Source organism: Danaus plexippus, chromosome 27 (assembly GCF_018135715.1).
Source record: "Danaus plexippus chromosome 27, MEX_DaPlex, whole genome shotgun sequence".
NCBI lineage: Eukaryota > Metazoa > Arthropoda > Insecta > Lepidoptera > Nymphalidae > Danaus > Danaus plexippus.
The window spans coordinates 1928578-1950950 of record NC_083555.1 but is presented as its reverse complement, the minus strand read 5'-3'; the positions used below and the strand labels follow the sequence as shown (position 1 = coordinate 1950950).

The 22373-nt window shown below is 31.5% G+C and overlaps 3 protein-coding genes across 12 annotated transcripts in view; 1 reads left to right on the top strand and 2 right to left on the bottom strand.

Annotated features, from left to right (window-relative positions):
• Positions 1–13083, top strand: part of LOC116775529 (ryanodine receptor) — an 84306-nt gene extending 71223 nt beyond the window's left edge. For 6 of the 10 annotated variants that reach the window (XM_061525038.1, XM_061525036.1, XM_061525034.1 and 3 more), the window contains 17 exons: positions 49–251; positions 1860–2063; positions 2909–2991; positions 4045–4144; positions 4364–4495; positions 4837–4930; positions 5377–5532; positions 5788–5881; positions 6699–6844; positions 7248–7378; positions 7535–7693; positions 9068–9275; positions 9835–9966; positions 11088–11244; positions 11531–11640; positions 12063–12165; positions 12592–13083. In XM_061525038.1, coding sequence (XP_061381022.1) covers positions 49–251; positions 1860–2063; positions 2909–2991; positions 4045–4144; positions 4364–4495; positions 4837–4930; positions 5377–5532; positions 5788–5881; positions 6699–6844; positions 7248–7378; positions 7535–7693; positions 9068–9275; positions 9835–9966; positions 11088–11244; positions 11531–11640; positions 12063–12165; positions 12592–12695 — 2316 coding nt within the window. In that variant the 3' untranslated portion in view covers positions 12696–13083. Of the gene's footprint in view, positions 1–48; positions 252–1859; positions 2064–2908; positions 3016–4044; positions 4145–4363; positions 4496–4836; positions 4931–5376; positions 5533–5787; positions 5882–6698; positions 6845–7247; positions 7379–7534; positions 7694–9067; positions 9276–9834; positions 9967–11087; positions 11245–11530; positions 11641–12062; positions 12166–12591 lie in introns of all 10 variants that reach the window. The other 4 variants (XM_061525037.1, XM_061525035.1, XM_061525030.1 and 1 more) reach the window with 1 other exon arrangement.
• A 3098-nt stretch (positions 13084–16181) lies between these two features.
• LOC116775723 (Golgi pH regulator) lies at positions 16182–20051 on the bottom strand. The gene is made up of 9 exons (XM_061525023.1): positions 19894–20051; positions 19639–19802; positions 19278–19384; positions 19104–19207; positions 18463–18584; positions 18046–18254; positions 17496–17677; positions 16933–17118; positions 16182–16715 (listed from the first exon to the last, which is right to left on the bottom strand). The coding sequence occupies exons 1-9, from the start codon at positions 19933–19935 to the stop codon at positions 16455–16457; spliced, it is 1377 nt and encodes a 458-aa protein (XP_061381007.1). The 5' UTR covers positions 19936–20051; the 3' UTR covers positions 16182–16454.
• Positions 20052–20532: 481 nt separating this feature from the next.
• Positions 20533–22231, bottom strand: LOC116775528 (zinc finger protein ZFP2-like). Its single transcript, XM_032668409.2, has 2 exons — positions 21927–22231; positions 20533–21860 (listed from the first exon to the last, which is right to left on the bottom strand). Exons 1-2 carry the CDS (start codon positions 22116–22118, stop codon positions 20568–20570), a joined length of 1485 nt encoding a protein of 494 aa, XP_032524300.2. The 5' UTR covers positions 22119–22231; the 3' UTR covers positions 20533–20567.
• Between the last annotated feature and the right edge of the window lie 142 nt (positions 22232–22373).

Below are 22373 nucleotides of genomic sequence, written 5' to 3'. Positions count from 1 at the left end.
GTTAAGAATCCAGATCTTAAGAAAATAAAGTTATATTTGGACTCGTAGGAATCCAAACGAGCATTCTTCTACAGCATTGTAACGGAGGGTGGTGATAAAGAGAAACTCGAGGCTTTCGTGAACTTCTGTGAAGACGCGATCTTTGAGATGACGCACGCATCAGGCCTCATGGCTGCCTCCGAGGAATCTGCCGGCGGGCCCAAGAACAGAGAGGCCTACCACGTTTATATGGGGGATGACGAAGAGGAAAGGTGATGTTATATATTCTACTATCGACTGTATTGAACTTTCCCATATAATTGTTTAGAAAAATTCTTCTTTAGATAATTCTAACAAACTTTCATGAAGTAATTACGATGCCCGATATAGATATCCCTAAACAATGAAACATTATTTCAATGTTGTTTAACGAACGTTTGTAATGAAAACATTAAAATTAAAAAAGTATATTAATAAATTGTTATTTAAAATATGTAGAACAAGAAATTCAGATCCAAAGTATATTTCGAACCTGGAACCTCCTAAATACTGCATTCCAATTACTCTGCCAACTAAGCTATAATGCTCTGACTGAATGACTGTAATTGTGCACGATATTTGTAACCGTCACAGCGGGACGCTGTATTTTTTTTTATAAAGAATTTATGTTTTCTAAGAAATTATTTTATGAATCCTGTGTTGATTCATTGTACTTATATTTTTATGTAATATTAGCTTTTGGCCGCGACTTCGTCCGCGAGGAATAATGACTTTCGGCAGAATTTGGGTTTTTCAGCTTGTTATTGCCTTTTCCAAGGTCTATCGATTACATGACTGTGTACACAAGCATTTCAAAAATCATAATGTTCCAGCCTCGCAGTTAAACGTACCTCATGTTCTTCATCAGTTTCTTGAGATCTAACTTGTCTCTTCCGTTTAGAGTCTCTCGAATATTAAGAAAGACCTGCTTTCTTTCGTCTAGGCATAATGAATCTTGTCACAATATTACTTGGACTAAGAACCTCCAAGTATAATAATTTGTTGACTGCTCCCCTGCGTTACCGGGTTGGCTAATTCCAAATTGTTATACGTAAACCACAAAACAACATAAGCCCGAAGGCATCTATTCTGATGAGTTATAATAAAATGGGAGTTTTAGCCAGTATTGCACTGTTACCGCCTTCACCGCGTGGAGGAACTCGCAGCTTATGTTATTACTATTATGGTTCTTTAAACAGGTAACCGTCACAAAACGAAGGGCAGAACAGCTTAGTATTCACGTAAACAGCTTTAATTTCCATCGATTTAGCTTCAAAACTGACGGAGTTTCATACAAATTTACCCCCCCCCCTTTTTACCCCCTTAAAGAGCGAATTTCAAAAAAAAGACAGCCTATATGTTAGCGATAACTAATAGCTATATAACAAAAAAGTTTCATCATTATCCGTCCAGTAGTTTTTGCGTGATAAGCGGACAACAAACAGACAGACAGACAAAAAAAAATTAATCATATTTTTGGCTACTATTGGTTGTATGAAGATCCCCCATATTAGTTTTTCGTTAACATCTATAATGTACAGACATGAGGTTATTATTTTGTGTATAATTACCATTACCATAAATAAATATGGTGTCAATGGAAGACTATGCTTAAACAACAATAGTAATCAATCCTGTGTACAGTAGACTGATTGTAACCGAAAAAATATTCTTCATCTTAGTTATCTATATGTTATAAGTATAACTACTTAATTAATTACGGTACTATAAAATATATTTAAAATATAAAATCTCGTTGGTGAAATATAAATTATCTTTATTTCAATAATTAAACATAATATTGTTATTAACTTGAAATTCCTTAATTACTACACTTCTAGAGCCGGCAAGGATCCATTCCGTCGCGGCTTCCAATCAGTGAAAGACGGAATATCCGCAGCATTCTCGTCCTTATCACCATCCAACATAAAGACGAAAATCGCTGATCTACAACAGATGCCGCCATCCGAGCTATTCATTGGATTCTTCAAGCTGTTCTTCTACCTTTTCTATTATCTAGGATATAGTGTTGTAATCGTCCTAAGGTAAGCGTCCATTAAGTTATTAAACTAACATATAATGAAGTTGTTTTTTATTCAACTACATGTTTAACCGCTGGTCTGCTACCATGGATCTCGATAACTCCGAAACTAAATTAAATTTCTCTCCGAAGTCCGATCAATCTTGACTACAAATTTAATTAAAATCGATATAGCGAATAGTAATTTTCTCGTTTAATTATTAAATATAATATTGTTAATAATTAAAAATATCTATTTTCACGCTTCGTTATCGATGCACAGTCATTGGTAATGTCATATAACATATATATATATAAAAATTTGTCCGTGTATGCACAAGCTTATTATTTTGCATAGTTAACTTAGACATTTTGATGTGAGCCTTGAATAGAACTAATTGAATTTTGAAAAAATTGTGTATGATTGAGAATATTTGCAATGTAATTTTGCTTAACTATATTTTGAGCTAAATTTTCTTTGTGCTTAACTACACCTGGAGCTGTGAAATTACATTGAAATAACTTTATTCATTCGCCAAATGTAAAACGACATTGATAATCATGATTTGGAATAATGTCACACAACATTCATATATACATTTTTTTACTGTAAGAGCAATTTATAATCCTTATCAATCTTAATTTATCTACCAAAAATGCATCTTTTTAAACTTATACACACTACGTAAATTTACATTGCACTAATGGCCTTTTCATCTGTAACATCCATAGTCTTAGTGCTTCCACTATAACATCTCGTTTTTTTATTAATCTGTTTATATAATTTGGTCAAATGTATGCTTTTGCATATGTATTTTTTGTAAAACTATGGAAGAATATGTTGTGTAGTTTAAAATCATCTTACTTCAGGTATATATGTGGGGTGTTGCTGGGTCTAATGCGTGGACCTCAGACTGAGACTCCTGTGGAACCAGTTGAAGAAGAGAAACCGGGTCAGTTGAAGAAGGGAACGATGAGTAAGACGTACACGTTGTATACCGCTTGGCTGGTTGGTCACCGCTCGCTGATTTAATATAAATGAGTTATTAATTAATTCAATTAATGTTAGTGATGAGATTTTCCCATCATTATGAGTTTAAATGCTCCTTGAATAAATGCGAACACACACACGGATAGGAAAAGTGTTAGAAAAAATGCTAGAAATCTTTTGATCATATTAAAATGTTCTATATATACTATAATTATTATATTTATATTGCTGTTGAATGTAAATCAGCTTATTAAAGAATTGTCACAAAATATAAAAGTTAATCGAATGACAGTGACCAAAATATAACAACTACCACGACTAAATGCCAAAGCAGGTTTCATTTAATATATTAAAAAAATTGAATTATTCGATAATCAATAAAATTATTACTAATTATTCAAGTTTCAGTTATAATTTGCTTATGGACTAACAGCGGGTTTATTTTTATTATTCTCCTAATAAATTTCACAAGCCATGTACATACGTTATTAGTAATAGTTATATTTACGAATATTGCCATCAAATGTATATAAATTATATATTATAATCATGACATGACATCAATAAAAACACAGAATTTTAGGTGAAGCAGTAACGACATATATTTTTTTTTATTTAAATAGGAAGCCAACGTTGTATACAATTTTAGATATTAGTCTTAATTAATACTAAATAATTTAATTTGTTACATGTATTAATGGTTCACCCCACTTATAGGCTAAGTCGACATTCTATATATATATATATATATATATATATATATATATTCTAGATACAGTAATCCCCCCTATTACACGGTATATTTGTTCCGCGTTATAGGAAAACGCGTTGTACGAAAATTCTCGTAAAACGCGCTCGTATGACCTCGTATAAATATATATATATAAGATTAGATCTGTATATTTGTAATATAAGATTAGATCTCACTAAAGGACAAATGAAGTTTTATACCTCTGTCTCGAATACAATTTTTGTTACAATGTGTACTTAAATAAACAATTATTATCAAATCCAGGTCCAATTCGACATTTGCCAGCCCTTCCAGCTGCGGATGACACAGGACAGATGCAGGTCTCGGCCTTCGGACTGGATATCACCAAGGAAGATAATGGACAGTAAGTTATATACAAGCGTCTTTATACAGTACCAGACTAGTTGAACTGTAGCATTTAAGTAGGTACATTCGTTAAAAAAAGTGTATTGAAATAGGCATATACAATGTTTTATGATAGCTAGTCATGTCGCCATAACTGTATTAGTCTAGAATTCGTAAAGCCCATAGTCTTTGAGACTTGCAAGTTGCAAAAAAGTAATTTTTATCTTATATTTCTCAGGATTCAAGTAAAGCCTCATGAATCTCCGACCACATCCACTCCATCATCAGGCGAGGAGGCTGAAGTATCACCGGACGAAAGTCTCGATCACACAGAAGAAACTCAACCACCCTCGCTTATTGATTTACTAGGGTGAGTTATCGTAGTAGCAGATTAAGATATTTCAGTATCGTAAATAGTAATAACTAATCAGTTTTTGTAAAATAAAAAATTATATTAATAATACCACTAATATCATAAACTCAAATTTTATTTCAATGTATCGTAACGGTAATATTGGTAAACATCTTAATAACATGTATGTTTTAAGCTTACGACGTTATTCTATATACTGTCCATAAAACAGGCGATAGATGTCGCTGTCAATTGGTTTTACATTATCCACTATTGTAATTTTTTTTATCTCTGAAGTTAATTCCGTTGTCGAAGCAGAAGCTAGTGTTAAATATTATTTACATTACATTATATTTCAGAGGAGAACAAGCTAAAAAACAAGCCCAAGAACGTCTGGAAGCCCAAGCTGTACAACAAGCTGCCATGTCTGCTATAGAAGCTGAGAGCAAAAAGGTCTGATATAAAAAATATAAAGAGCTTAAATTATCGCTCGTAACATAGAAAAACTATATATATAGCAAGCTTATCATTACTTATTTTTATTGGCAATATTAAGGAATTACATTAGAGGCTTCTAATATACTTGTTATACGAGCATCATAAAAATATACATTTCATTTACGACTGCAGCCAGGACGCGAGACAAAAATTTATCGATCGAAGAAGGTAAAACATCATATATCATACATAACATTTCAGCCTTAAATCTTGACGTAAAACTTTCATTTCATAAGAGTGCATTTTCCTTAATTCAATAAACCATTATTTATTTTTTATAATCAAGAATTCATATGCATAAGCCCAAATTTTTTTTACAATTTTGGCTATGTGCGAAAACGACACACATGTATAATATTTGGCACAGGTTATAAAATACTTTTTTATTTTTATAACACCAGGCGGTGCAAGGTCCAGCCCCTTCAGCCCTCTCCCAAGTTGACCTCTCACAGTACACTAAGCGAGCGGTATCATTCCTCGCAAGGAACTTTTACAACCTAAAATATGTGGCGTTAGTGCTCGCATTCTGTATCAACTTCGTGCTACTTTTCTACAAGGTAAAAACCTATTTTATAAGGATATCTCCATGTTGATATTGCAAACGCCCAATATTATAAGACTTAAATGAAATAATTCCCAACTTAAATGACAATTAATTTCTTTTTTTGCAATAATTGCTGTTCCACGAACATTAATTCAACAAAAAGTAATTCTGTATTTTTTTTATTTCACGATGTCTACTTATGTTTGTAAGATCCTTTCTATTCATTTATTCTTATTTCTTTTACATATATTGTTCAACTAAATCACAGGTGTCGACTCTTGAGGTTGAAAAGAGCGAAGGTTCGGGTATGGGAGACATCATCAGTGGATCTGGTTCAGGACAGGGATCCGGTAGTGGAGACGGTGAGGATTGAAAAATTATATTATAAAAGAATTTCATATATATATTTATTCCATAAACAACAGACTTTGTTCTGTACCGGATTAACCAAACAGCCAGAATAGCCATTATGACGGAACACACTCAAAAAGTCTTGCGTTTTTATGGCCACTCACGTTTTCACAGCAAAACTTTTTACCTGAAACTTACAAAAATGTAGTATAACAAATTTACTTGATGTCACAAAAACATTAATAATTCTCCTTCTAAGATGGTTCCATCACATCATTGGTGAATGATTAACTCCTTGCCGAAATAATACCTACAATTTTAATCCTTATATACAATTTCATATTGTCATTTGTATAAGTATGTCTGTATCTTTATACATACAAAAGACCCATCAAAAGCATTTGCTTTTCTTAAGTCGGTATTGACTACAATACATATATATACATTATTTAAGGGGTTGGAGGAATGCGTTTTTATTAAATAATATTCACTTTCATCCATTGCCTTGCAAATTCATTGCCGAGAGCAAAGAAAGGCCAGTAAATCTTGCAACAAAAATGCTCACGACTTTAGTATACTCTAATACTTAATTAAAATGTTTAATTTTATGTTCATAATCTATAAATTTTATGCTTCCTTGCATAATTAAAATTTATAGGACACACAATTTTATCCCTTGACAGTTAACATTCCATTCGTCTATAAATCAATTGCAAAAATATTTACACTTCACACAATATATTTAGTAATACATTCATAGGGATGTTTTACTAAATATAGGGATAGCCCTATCCGTATGATAGAAATCATAATTTCAATCATCACCAGGTGGTAGTGGTGAAGATGATGACGACGGTCTTGAAGTGGTGTTGATAGATGAAGACTTCTTCTATATGGAGCACGTTATCAACGTGGCCGCTATGTTGCACTCCATCGTATCATTGGCTATACTCATAGGATATTATCACCTTAAGGTAATTTAATGTCTACCCACAAAAACAACACAAGATAAAAATGTTTTTTAATAAATATTTTTAAATACTGTTACGGCATGAAAAGCATACAATATGACTATTTTCTAAGACAAAATTATTTTACAATAGAAATTTTAAACCGTATTGTCGTCATAAAAACCCATGTTTTTATTTTAATCTTTTCCATGGTTTCTTCATACTTCTAGCAGTGTTATCTTGTATTAAAGACAATGAAATAAAAGTAAGAATCCATTTTTTTAACAACAAACTGATATTATTTAATTACTTTATTTTAATTTTTTTTATAAAACTCTGATTAAATTAAGTACATAACAATTACCTCCATAATCATGTCAAAGTGCCGCTAGTTCTTCAATCCTCGTAAAACATAACACTCATTCAGGTTCCACTGGCCATATTCAAGAGGGAAAAGGAAATTGCTCGTAAATTAGAATTCGATGGCCTGTACATTGCGGAACAACCCGAAGACGACGATTTGAAGAGTCACTGGGACAAGCTTGTCATATCAGCGAAGTAAAGATATTTTTCTTTGCCCTTTTGGATTTTGTTTTTGACATTTTGATCTAGACGAATGTCTTCTAAAACACGAGATTCACTGAAAGAACAATCGCCATATATTTTTTTTATAACCCACCATTACTCGCAAATAAATATTATAATTATTGACAGGTCATTTCCGGTCAACTATTGGGATAAGTTTGTTAAAAAGAAAGTTCGAGTGAAATATTCTGAAACATACGATTTCGATTCCATATCAAACATGTTGGGAATGGAAAAGACTTCTTTCTCCGCTCAAGAGGACGAGGGAAACAAAGGATTCGTTCATTAGTAAGTGATACAAATTTTATTTAAAATATTGTAATATTTTTACAGAGTAAATACATTTATATCATTTGGTGGATTTGCAATTGTGACACATTCATTACCATCAGCAACTATAAAGGTGTGAAACTGGAATAAAATTATTACTTTAATTACAAAACACAACTGACTTTTCAAAGAAAATAATTAAAACAGTACGAATTCTTGGTAAATCACTTGTTTATTTCCAATTTCACAAAATAATGAACAAGTACATCCAAAAAGGCTCTTTAAATAATCTCTCCTTCCCACCCCTCCCCTCCCCTCTCTTCTCCTCTCCTCTCCTCTCCTCTCCACACCTCGCCCGCCGCCAACTCACCCCTTAGTCAATACATCTCCTCTTATTTTTTGTTACAAAATGTTAATTTTAACATTACGTAAGGGTCGTCACTCGTGTCCTTGGTTATATGCTTTATGGTTGTGTAGTGTATGTTGTATGTATATGTAGAGAAGTGTTTAATTATTCACAAATACATAAACAATCGCTCACTTCAAACAGTTTTTTTCTATTCTATTAATTATGATAGCTTATACTTTATAGAAAATATCTCCAGATTTAATTTATATATTATTACTAACTGACCCGGGAAACATTGTATTGCCATAGAATTTATAGTCTAGAAAAATTTACTATATTGTTGTGTATAGGGTTGTGGTAAATGAGCGAAAGAGGCATGGACGATGAGTGAATTAAAAAATAACATGACACCAAATATCATTTTTTTTTTTTATTTTGTTATCAACATTGTACACCTACTATCATTAATTATTGATTTCTCTCTCTTAATCTCTTAGTGCGATAGCTCAAGAGCATCCCGCGTAAAAGTGTCCGTATGAAAAACACTGTATGCTCAAATCTAAAGAAAAAAATCCGTTGATATTAGAGGTCTCATAAGTAAAGACAAAAAATAAATTGTCCAAAGACTTGCTCTTTATTTACAATTAGCTCTTCCTCCGAGATAACTTATCAAATGATAATTGATCAGTTACTGAGAGGGTTGAAAAATGATTAATTACCAAAATAGTTTTTCAAAAATATAGGTCAGTGATAAAAGCGTGAAAATTTAGAGTTATATATAAATTTTAAAACTTCATTATCACAAAATAAGAAAAAAATGTCAAAAAAAGTAAAAATTTAGGGGTTGACAATCCTTATCACTTAGGGTTATGAAAAATAGAAAGTAGCTGATCGGACTCAGACCTATTGTATATGCATTTAAAATTTCATAAAAATAGGTCAAAATTTTTCGAAGGAGTATGATAACTAACATTGTAACATGATTTTTATATTTAAGATATCATGAACTAATTCGTTATATTTAATATGAATTTAATCATCAGCGTTCTGAACATCGACTGGCGCTATCAAGTGTGGAAGGCTGGTGTCACCATAACTGATAACTCCTTTCTGTACTCTCTTTGGTATTTCTCTTTCTCCGTGATGGGTAACTTCAACAATTTCTTCTTTGCCGCTCATCTGCTGGATGTTGCTGTTGGTTTTAAAACTCTGAGGACTATTCTGCAATCTGTCACTCATAACGGAAAACAAGTGAGTCATTCTTTTTATATGTTTTTATGAAAGTACCTTAATTATGGCTTTTTTTTAACATGAGGCCAATATCGCGCTAATGTTTGAAAAATTCAGATAGAATATATAGGAATACAAATTTATCGGCACCACCGCGATTTAAAATATCCGTATTAATAAATTAAAAAAAAAAGGTTGCTCATTTCATACTCTGGGTTCAAATTTTATCATAAGCTCATTTTTGCTTTGTTCATTTGTTATTTAGAAGAACAATACGTTGAGTCAGGGAACAATAAAAATGTTTTATTGACATTATACGAGTGACCTGGATCCGTTTTAATACATTCCGTCACATTTTGTTTTAAATTGATACTTACTTTTTTTTTTTAAATTACTATTAATCAAGAGTGATGTACTTGTTAATTATATTAAAACAAAAAAAAACAATCAAAAACTGTCCTTTTACAAAAAAAAACGCAAAGTTGTTTAAAAATTCTTCTACTTTTGATCTTTTTTCGTGTCATTACTATAAGAACAATATATATATATATATATATATATATATGAATTTATTTTTCAGTTGGTGTTGACCGTCATGCTATTGACAATCATAGTTTACATATACACCGTCATAGCGTTCAACTTCTTCAGAAAGTTCTACGTCCAGGAAGAAGACGATGAAGTGAATAGGAACTGTCATGACATGCTGACGGTAAAATATTATATATTCAGCTTCTCGAGAGCTTATCTCATTAACCGATATGAAAAAAGGAGGAGGTTCTCAAATAATCTGTATTTTTTTATTGATGTATGGAAATGATTAAAAAAAAACACTATTTTGCGGGACAAGTTCACGAACATAACACGAACTAGTCCCTCGTAATGTTCATGAATGATATTGTTCGTGTTCACTATAAAATGAATTGCAAATCAATAGACATAAAGCTATTAATACGAGTATATAAATGCGGAATTCTATTAGGATTTGTGAATGTACGGATTTTCGTTGTTTTTCAAGAAAAACTTACTAAAAGGACGTTGATGAATCCTTCTAATGATGTAGGTTAAAAATTACTCAGTAATTCTATGTAGTCCAAAGAAACAGGGCTCGAAACTTGTATTTTCAATATGCCACGTAAGGTGACGCTAGCAGTATTCATTATTAATTTCTCTCCGAATTCAATCTCGAAGTCCAAACGGACATAGTAATAGGAATAAACTAATCACTTCACATGTTTTTAACATCAAGTTAACAGCAAAAAATAAATCAATTCTGTTAATAAAATGACATTCAATAATTGACTAATACGTGTATTTAAACCATTTTAACTATATCTCTTATCTAACCATAGTAACATGAAACCTTGATTTCACTTTAAATGGTCTGAAGAGATAAGGAGATAATTATATATTTATTTTATCTCTTAAAGCATAACATAAGTATCATACAAATATAAATCACGCTACAAATACACGCTATGAATCTATAACAAATAGTCGCAAATGAATAAAAGTTATTTGCAGTTGCACTGCAGTTTATACGTCTTATTTATATTTGATTTCTGAACATGTCTGTCTGTCTGTCTGTTTGTTCTTATCTGTGAAACGGTTGCACAGATTTTAATATAACTTCCACTGGCATTCAGCTGATGTAATAACAATTATCTTAGGCTATTATTATTTTAGAAATTATTTTTTTTATATATATTTTTATTAACAGAAATACCAAAAAGAAAACTATCCTGAGCATATGTTTCGGGGAGAGCCAGTTTATTTATAAATTCTTTAAATTAAATGATTGCAATATTTTCTAACGAATATCCCATTCCGTAGTGCTTCGTATTCAACCTGTACAAGGGTGTTCGAGCTGGCGGTGGTATCGGTGATGAGTTAGAGCCTCCCGACGGTGATGACTCCGAAGTCTACCGCATCATCTTCGACATCTCATTCTTCTTCTTCGTCATTGTTATCCTGCTCGCTATCTTACAGGGTACGTTATATTTGACCCCTAACATATGGAGTATGCTGGTATTTAAATGTATATTTTGTCGCACAGTTGTTATTCCGTAACTGAAGCGTTCGGTTTTATATATAAAAGTCACAATAGGAACTACCAAAGAATTTCTTCTAGTATATAATAAACTAAAGACCAGAATAAGACTCTAGCAGCAACCTTTTATTTCAAGGTTACTCCAACAAAACTGTTTTATAACTATTTCAATTATTCACTAATAAGTTATCACATTCATAACTTGTACTTTATTTAATAACTCTAGGTTTGATCATCGACGCCTTCGGTGAGCTCCGTGACCAGCTCGAGTCCGTCAAAGAGGACATGGAGTCAAACTGCTTCATATGCGGCATCAATAAAGATTACTTTGATAAGGTGCGTATGCATAGCCTAATAAGATAATAATAATTAGATGTAGATTTCTGGATATCTGGATGCACGGATGTAGGGATTTATGGATGCACGTATGTACGCATGCAAAAACGCCCGGATGTACGAACGCATGGATATACGCATGCACAAATGTATGGATTTACGGATGCACAGTCTCACGGATGTAGGGATACACGGATGCACTGATGTACGGAGGCACGGACGCACGGAGGTGGGGATGCAAGGATATATTGATGCACGGGCGCCCGTATGAACGAATGCATGGATGTACGGAGGCATGGATGCATGGACGTTCGTTACGTTATCACATAAAAACAATTTTATTATATCATGCTTACTACATTATTTCGCTCAATATAACTACTCCAACTTAATGTCTTATGAACTTGCGTTTTTCTACGCAGGTGCCACACGGATTCGACACACACGTCCAGCGCGAGCACAACCTCGCTAACTACATGTTCTTCCTCATGCATCTCATCAATAAACCGGACACAGAATATACAGGTAAATTAATTTATCTATTAATTAATTTATAATTTCTTTCAGCCTGCATATCAACAGGTAAGACGCAAAAGGTAAGCTAAAAGATAATTTGCATTCTCATGAATATAAAAAAGATAGACTAGGTAGGAAAATAATAATATCGTTTTAAAAATTAGGATTTTACTACGTGTATTTTTTTTTTTATTATAAAGAAATCAGGGTTCTGAGTGGGAATAGTAGATTTTTAATGAAACTTATCCCAACCCTACTGGATTATCTTATATATTTTTATTATAAAATAAATAGTGGTAGTTTCATAATACCATTTTGTAGACGTTGCCATGACACTTCTATGATCTCTGCTTCTGTTCTCAGAAATGAAAAAAAAAACTTTATATAAGTTTCTAGAAAGAAGAGCTGATATTTGATTCTGTAACAAAATTTCAGGTCAAGAGACATTTGTATGGAACATGTATACACAGAGATGTTGGGACTTCTTCCCAGTCGGAGATTGTTTCAGAAAACAATACGAAGATGCAATGGGAGAGTAGAATTATCAAAGCTTTTGTCCCTTTCATTACTATGAAGTGCGACAAAGACAGCAATATAGCAATATAGCTATGAGCGCCATTTTGTTACAAATGCTCAAACTTACGATCATTGAAGTAGAAAACGCTAAAATGTTATAAAATTTGTGAAAAGAAAAATTCAATTTTAAATGATAATGAAATAAAATTACGATGTCGTCGAGATGTTTGTTAAGTATTTTTATAAATTAATAAAATAAATATTTTGCTACTTCTTTGGTCGTTTTTGAATTCGCTTCTTTCTATCTATTCTTCTTGAAAGCAAGTGGCCTTTCCAGGATTTCTATTTAAAAATTTTCGATATAGTTTATGTAAGATAATTTATCGTGTTATAAATAAAGTCCTTAATCAATCCGTTGTTTTATTCACAATATCCTAAGATTAACTTGTTTTAAATTTCATTTTTTGAATATTTTTTGTGATTCCCAATAAATTGATTTAGAATGAAATACAATTACACCAACATAACCCATGCAATATAATATATCATATGCTATCATGTGAATTTATATGGAATGTAACAGATTTCTCCTTTGCCTTTGAATAGGTACATATTACAAAAAATAATAGTATTCTAAAAGTATAGTGATTATTAAATAAAATATTATTAACTGATATTATATATTAATAAGATTTTTCACTCCATCAATATTGATGCAGAAATTTTGTTAGAGTTTTTCCCGAATCCACAATAAAATCACAGCTGGTGATACTTTTAGGTTTTTCCTTTTAGCTTTTTCGCTTACCAAAAACGTCGTCATGCAAGCGATATCGTCGGTAGTAGGTAAATATTTCAATTCATAATCGTCTAATAACTGTCCCAAAAGCTTTCCTGTTGTTCCGTCGGTATGAAATCCGATATTATATTTGTCTTCACAGATCCCGGTGACATACAATTAACTCTCACACCTTTATCAGCCAGTTCCATAGCTATACATTTTGTGAACTGTAACAATACAGCTTTAGACACATTATAAGCTAGTGAATATATACCTGCTTTCTTCCCCATTATGCTTCCAATATTAATGATACATCACTTGCTTTCTATTAGCGCACCCACAGCATAATGTGTGAGCTATAGCAGCTTCAAAATTAACTATAAATACATCATCTACTTCATCTAAAACATCTTCGTTTGTAAATCCATCTATAGATGCAATTCCAGCACAATTAACAACCACATCATCATCAATGAGTGGAGGCTTAAGGGAGAAGGGGATACGAACGCCACTTAATAGTTTACAATTTTTTTCTGGAGCTCCAAAATTGCTCCAAACATTTTAAAATTGTTTCAGCCAACCTCCTCGAAATGTCAAATAGTCATTCGCTACGTTTATGCTTAATCGAGGACTCAAGCCGAGATTTCCATGACTTAGTATTGTCTCGTAATTTATTTGACATAAATCTGGGGTTGCTGGACTGCTGCCGCAGCCGTTTTCCCCTTTTCGTATGGTTTTGACGAAAAAAGGTGTCATCCGGTTGTTTACTAGTAGAGGCTTTCGGATATAGATATAATATGTCTTTAGATTTTTGTTTAGACCCATAGTTTGACCTTTTGTATAATTTATTCACCCCTCCCACTTTCTGAAGGTAATCATGAATAGCTTCACTGTTCATGATCAAGATATTCTGAACTTGGGGGTATTTTATAAATAACATCGCGATGAGATTCTTTCGGGATTTGTCTTAACACTGCTTCCCTTCGTAAATTAATGAAATTGCTCGTCTACCGCACAATTTTGTAATAAGTCGTCCGTTATCCTGCTATATTTGGAATCTTTTGAAAATAAGGATTCGATTTTATCAAACAATAAATTTGGAGTAAGCGACTCTTTTGATTCACTCGCCCAATTGACAAGTATCTGCAATGTTTTATGTAATTATTACATTTGCTATTGTTTAAGATCATTATTAGATTATTATTATTATTTATTTATTTTTTGTTCGTGAGTGAACATGCAAAGAATGTTATTTTATAACATATCATGTACATGCGAATGTCGGGTTAGCCTATAAGTGGGGTGTACAATTAATACATGTAACAAATTAAATTATTTAGTATTAGTTAAGACTAAGATCTAAAATTGTATACAACGTTGGCTTCCTATTTAAATAATAAATAAATAAGTAATTCCGCTTTTTGATTAAGTAAGGCATTAGTTAATCCAGCGAACGAACGTTCTAATAAATAAGAACAGGGATCATCTTTTAACATTGCCGATTCATATCGTTTTAATTCGTCGTTGACAGATAATTCTATAAATCCGGGGGTAACTAAATATTTCTTTTGTGTATCCGAAAATCTAATAGCATACCAATCGTCACAATTAAATCTCTCGATTATTTTTTGAAGGTATTTATCATTTGCTTTTACAAAAACCGGATCTTTCACTGTTGTACTAATTTTTCCGATAAAATTTTTTGTTGATTTGGTGATTCATCAACAGGGCGCTCTGAATTTAAATAGTTTGATTGTGCTGTGTTATCATGCTTTAAATTTATATGTTCGTTGCCTATCGTTATAAGATACGTTAAGAGAGCAATTTGCTGAGATAAAAATTCAAAATGAGCGTACCTTACAGTATTTGATTCTTTTCTTGTTTCTCGATTTCCTGGACTGCCACCACAACTATCAGACGACACATTATCACTCTCACATAAACTTGTTGATGATGGATGACCGTCTCCATGGTTTTCCATTTTATTAACAGAGAGGTTACACTTGTCTTAAAACACTTGTAATTTCGCGGTAAACTTCACTTTCACTTGCTGACTTGTAAAAGGCGCGAAAAACGAATATAATGAAGAATATCCATAAGGTGGGTGTTTTATATAAGTCTCAATATAAAGAAAGTGGCGCCACCTTTAACGGAGAGGTACTAAAACTGCTGGCAAAAGGCAAAAAGATGGTCGCTTGACTCAAGATGGATTCCGGATATTGATACGAAACAAATAATGGATAGTCTGATTAATGAGATCGAAGACTTTCGCGAGTATACTACGAGTAGTAATCCGAAAAATGTTGGTTTTATTTTTTGGATGCTTTAATTATTTTGTGTCCACTTGAAAGTTTGTCTTTTCTAGTAAAAATTTAATGTTTACCTCGCAAATAGGATCAATGTTGTTTAAGATCTACTAACAAAGTTCCTAATTACGACTTCAGTCGAGTCTGTTAAATTTTATTTCCACTCTACACGACACTAGCAGAATATACAGTGCGCGGATGAAGGCCATATTTAAAACAATAAACCAAATAAGATCAAACATAAATGATTAACACTAAATTTATGAATTAAAACTTTTTTTTTCCGTCTCGATGAAAACGTCTTTCCATAGTTTAAATTTAAAAAATATATATTAAAAAAATAACGAATTTGCGAATATAAATAGTATTATTGGTTTAAATAATTTAATTGGATAAAGTCAAACCGAATACAATAAAATAACGTATTTATTTCACATACCTATTTATTAAATACATTTCTTACGATTGCATCAGTCTTATTCACTAGCGACTCAGCCCGGCTTTGCCTCGCAACGTACAATTAAACAGTACATATTTACAATTTTATTGTGCTGGAAAATCTTATGTACATAAACGCAACACAAATTGACACTTATGTTAAAAAAAAATCATTTGACATTCGCTTTAAATTCCACAGATAAGTTCAAATTACGAGATATTTAATCTGGAAAATAGAGATGACAGAGATAATAAACATTTTAATTGACAGACGGTTGTTTATGGGCCAAGTACAGAGTAAAAATGCTTGTCAGAGCGCTAACAAGGAATATGACGTCGAACCAACGATGATAGAAATTGAACTGAAGGTCTCCCAGAACCTGGGTTATTATGATTCTGTACTCGGGAGGCATGTTCATACGCATCAACAGTACGGATGAACAGAAATACATGCCCATAATCTGGGCCAGTATTAACACTATGATGTTCGACGACTTAGACGACGATATTTTGTAGAAGAACTGCAAAATAACACAAATTATTATTATTATTATTAAATACATTCATATTCTTTATTACTTTTGATGTTAATTTCATAGCTATTGTACGAGAACTTCTCAAAAAATTTTGCTCTATATGTATATACAGTCAAAACCGTTTATAACGACATTGAAGGGACCGTATAGTTGCCGACGTCATATATATATATATATTACTTAAATTTAATACATAACATACCTTAGTCAAAGTCAGAAGTAACCCTCGTATGCTAGTAAGGACTATACACCCAACTAGTATGAACGACACATGTTGTGACCAAAACGACACATCAATGTTCAGACCCAGCCAATGCACCACCAGTTCTAAGCCACGCGTCACCGGATCTTTCTTGCCAACACGATCAAACACTATGTTTATGGTCGACTGAAACAAAATATATAATTAGATATAAGACTTACCCAACAAATATTAGTTTAATTGATGTAAAACTGATATTTTTCGGGTTTACTATTCGTTTGTAATTATTTTTGACAGCGTACTGCCGACGTTTCGGTTATTTCACAGCAACCGTGATCACGGACAGACCGGATGAGAATATAATATTATTAATAAAAGTAATGTTAGGTTCAAAAAGGAAAAATATATATGTTTTATATGAGACAAAATTCTCTATTAGTAATTGTAAGACTATGGTCTAGCTGGTAGAGCATAAAATTTTAATTGCTATATATATAAACATGTAACAGAAACATAATTAATACAAGTTCCGGCATTATTGTGTAACAAATCAACAAACTCACAATAAATATCTTCCATATGCAATACAGAGAGAAGAAATAACCAAGGAAATTGAAGTATCTACCCTGGAATGTTCTAGACCATTCTATCTTTTCTCTCATGCTACGAGCATCATGGGCCTCTAAGAACAACTGTCGACTAAGTTCTTCAAGTGCTGAGATCTCTTTACGAAGCTGAGTTATATCTAAAACATAATTAAAACATATACTTTAGATATATAACCATAATTTAATCTGATATATATATATGTATATAGGATATATATATATGTATATATATATATTGAAGAACATAGTTTTCAAGCATAACAATTTTCAACTAGTAAATTAAATAAATAAATATGAAGTAATTTGAAATGTAATTAAAACTATAAAGGTTTGTTTACAGTCTTTATCTGGTCTCTTTGGACGTAAGCGAATATACAGAAATATATTTCGCTTGTCTGTGTAATGACTATTATAGGAATTCAAATTTAAAGATTCCATATAGCAATTATGTATATAAAAACTTGTTTTTATCTAAGATTTATTCTCTATTTGATAAAATACTTGCTTTCAGTGTTATGGCTTAAAGGATTCGCTATGTTTCCGACACTTGACAGAATATTGGACCAAAATCCTCTGTTTTCCACCGATTGATTCATATAGTTCCGGTTACTATTAGACTCTGCTAAAGCTATGCGTTTCTTCTTAACCAAAACCATGTCCATAGTTTGTAGCAATTTCTTCTCTATTGATAACACATCTGATTGTGTTACTGGTCTGAAATCACATAGAGTACATTTTGTTAAATTTTCATAATATATATAAAGTTTCCAATATGATTTTCTTCCGACTTTACCTGTTCTTGGAAAATTTATTACAGTTATGAATTATGTCCATCTAATTAAGTATTTAAACAGACATGTCCAGTGAAATTTATAGTAGTTTTGTTCTAATTAAATTTTATAGTAAACAATGATATAAATACCTAATAAATATAGCCATTGATGTATAAGGATAGTTTACTGCACCGAAACCAGATAATAGGGCCATAACAGTAACGCCGATCACTCCGATACGTGATACACCTTGCTCAATGGAAAATATACCCTAAAATGTTCACTAAAGATATGAATTTTGATTGCATACATCATATTATATAAGCCTGCAGTATTTTTAATAAAATGATTTATAAACAAACTCTATTTTGATTACTTTTGCACAAAAATCACAACATAAATAATTGTTCATTCAAATAAAACGAATATTTTCGGATATACAATCACTTTTTTATTATTTTAAACTACATATTCCCGACATTTCGGTTACTTTGCAGCAATCATGATCACGACGAGACTGGCAGATGAGATGAAAATGTCTGTCAGTTTGTCTTATTATTCTACTGGTCATAGTCATCTACTGGAATCAACCTCTTAATGTGGGAAACATTGAGTGTATTTATTTTTAAATATATATCCAAAACAGGATGATGTAGAGAAGCCTGCTCCATATTACAAAGATTTATTATGTGACAATTTAAACGCAAATAAAATGTTTTAAAAGACATTATTATCAGAATAAAGTTACTATATCTGTCTATATTTAATTTCCTTGTAAAACCATACTTACTTGTTTTGGACTTAATATTGGAAATGGATCTCCTATCTTCCAGAAGAAATACAAATATATAAACCAAACCATCATAGTAAGTGGTCTTATTACATTTTTGGTAACTGTAAGCATAATTTAATATTAGTACAAGATGTATGGTCCGAAAATATCTTAAAACTCATGATGTCTTACCAAATCTTACATTACTGATGCAAAAATATGCTATATAGAAAGGTATGAGTGCTATCAGCATGAACAGGAGGGAATAGAGACCAAGATTCCAGTGAAAATATCTTGAACTGAAAAAAAAATTACCTAATAACATAATTTATACTAGATATTTCATATGATTTTTAATTAATAGTGTTATGCTATAACTTAAAAAAAATCCATTAGTAAACAACATAAAATATAGGCAGTATGATAATATTTTATTTGTAGCAAATACCTTCAGTCCTAAAACCAGTTAATAATGAATATTACAAAGAGCTTAAAGAAACACTTTCGTTAATTTTAGGTATAGGAATATAGAAATATATATCGCATATGTCACCTGGAATCCAAATAGCCGATGATTTCAAATATAATAAGTTCAAACATTGTACAACTGAGAGCAAATGTAACTGAAAATATTAACTGTACAAGTAGATGATGGACTTCATAATCACGAAAAAGTTGTTTCACAAAAAATATCCAGCCGCCTATAAAGAATATGGCCTGAAAAAAATATTTATCACAATTTAAACCCGCTTACTTATAAAATCTTGAACGGAATTCAAATTACACGTAATAATATATATCTACTTACTTGTGATATTAACACTATGAGTGTATCTTCTAAAAACGTCATTTTGTATTTCCAACAGTCTTTTATTTCTTAGTATCACATAATTTAGTAAAATATTGGTAAAACATGAAGAAGGATAGCGTATCACTAAACATACTCAAAAGTCAAATCTGTCATAGAAAGTGCCGCCTGCCGTCAAATGATTGACGGTAACAAAACAATAGTTGCATTGAATAGCAAGTATTTAGGGTCCTTAATATATGTTTAAAAACATTACGCTTATTAAATAAATAATAAATAAGAATATGAAAGATAGGTTAATGTTATTTAAAAAGTCTTATAAAAAACAGACAACATTTTTTTTATTCATTTATTGATAAATAATAAAAGGAAAGACTTATTTTACTAATCAGTAATCTCAAACTTAAAAAGTGAAAAGCAAAGATTTACTCGATAACATTAATAAATACTTTACAATTAACTTCAATGAAATATTGTTTAATTTATTTAACATATTTCATGTATTGTATAATGACGGAAGTTTGGTCCGAAAATATTTACAGTAGTTTATTATTTACGACTCCATTAATAAAAACATGGATAATGAAAAATTTCTTGATTTTTCCCGAACACATTCTAAGCCGGAATGACTAAACGTAATTGATTTTTGCCTAAAATACAATTTATTTCTATAATTAACCTACATGTTGATTCATATAATCTTCATCGGACATATCCAAATAGATTTCATCCTCTGAAACATGAATAACTCCTTCTGAAGTAGGTATTTCTACAGTTTTATCAACATTTTTATGTGTTTTCATATGCTTCTCTAAACACACCTGAGTTGTGTATTTCATATTACACATTTGACACTGAAAAATAAGGTCGGCGTGATGTCGTTTCATATGATCAACCCTTCTAGAAGTTGATAGAAATCTGCTGTCACAGAATTCACATTTATAAGGCTTTTCACCTGTATGAGTTCTTGTATGATACAGTAAAGACTCCTTGGTTACAAACTTACCACCACACATATTGCACTGAAATTTCTTTTCCTGTGTGTGTTTCACAATATGAGCCTTTAATCTACTCTGCGCCCAAAATTTTTTCTTACACCACTTACATTCATGACTTTTATAATTACCATGTTCATACTGAATGTGTACTCTCAAAGATACTTTTTGTGTATATTTTTTATTACAGTAATCGCATGTGAATTTCGCATTGGCGGGGGACGCTCTAGTTTTTTGAGAGCATATATTTAAATCGATATGTTTCTTAAATGTTGTCTGACTTTTGTAAACTCTGCCGCAATCTTGACAGACGAGCTTCAAATAATGTCCAATTTCATGCATTTTCAATGTGTGTCTATTGTGAAATGTTTTTCCACACTCACTACATACAATTGTACAATGGCTTTCACTCTTATGGGCCTCTACCAGTGCTAAAGAACCAAATTTTCGTTGACATATATCACACTTGTAATCCTTTGGTGCATGGACCCTTATAAAGTGGTTTCTCAAGTTGGATAATGATGGATAAAGTTTCAAACAAGCTTTGCACTTAAGATTTTTCTTATCATTCTTATCATATAGCATTTCACTCGTTTTAATTGGTACTGTAAAATAGTCTCTTCTTTTACCATCATGTCTCTTACCGATAGTTTTGTTTGACGACTGTCTATTATCGTTTGAATTGTAAACAAATAATGACTGAAAATTCTTAAGGGCTATACTGGAATTGATATTACTTTGATTGTCATAATAATGTTGAGTTGCAAAATTACTAGTATCTAATGTGATGTATAGAGATTTCTTTCCCTCAATACCTTCTGGTGTATTTTCTAAACATGTCTTAAGGTTACTTATAGCTGTGGTGATGGTGTCGAAACTTGCTTTTGCACTCACAATAAATTTGTAACAATTAACAGCTGAATGTGTGCAGTGTTTACATAAAACTTCGAGGGCTGACATGGAACAAGAAATCTGTAATTGAAAACTTAAATTAATTTTTATTAATATTACAATATAAAAAAAAAGTTCTGTACATACTTCATAGCCTAGTACTAGAGAAAGCACGTCATAAATCTTTATAGAAGCATTGGAATCCGTTTCTTTCAGTACAACTTCGTCCTGTATATTTATAGGATTTCCCTCTATTTGTTTCTGACATAGTAAACAATAATCCTGAGTACGATTAATTATACTACGAAGAATGTGGCCTAGTGAAGTCATATTACTCATAAATCACTAGTATTTTTGTATTAATGAACATTAGAATTTATATAAAATAATAGGTAGCCCTTATATGAATATTTTTGTGTAAGTTAAAAGTTTAAGAATCAGTCAGCGATTCCGAATTAATATGTCATATCTTACGTGGACAGTGACTTTGACAAAGCTTTGTGATAGTCGAAAGTATTTGATCTAATGCCAACGTATATAATTTTGAATAATTAATTTAAAATTAATATATTTTAATTTTAATACTTTATTTGG

What these genes read in the sequence shown, in the direction of transcription:
- LOC116775723 (XM_061525023.1), bottom strand. Translation starts at nt 19,935, where the DNA reads ATGACGTTTTTAGAAGATACACTCATAGTGTTAATATCACAA. An exon ending in TCATAGTGTTAATATCACAA is followed by an intron (nt 19,803 to 19,893) that starts GTAAGTAGATAT and finishes TATTTTTTTCAG; the next exon opens with GCCATATTCTTTATAGGCGG. An exon ending in TCAATGGCTATATTTATTAG is followed by an intron (nt 18,255 to 18,462) that starts GTATTTATATCA and finishes ATGTGATTTCAG; the next exon opens with ACCAGTAACACAATCAGATG.
- LOC116775528 (XM_032668409.2), bottom strand. Translation starts at nt 22,118, where the DNA reads ATGAGTAATATGACTTCACTAGGCCACATTCTTCGTAGTATAATTAAT. An exon ending in CTCTAGTACTAGGCTATGAA is followed by an intron (nt 21,861 to 21,926) that starts GTATGTACAGAA and finishes TTTCAATTACAG; the next exon opens with ATTTCTTGTTCCATGTCAGC.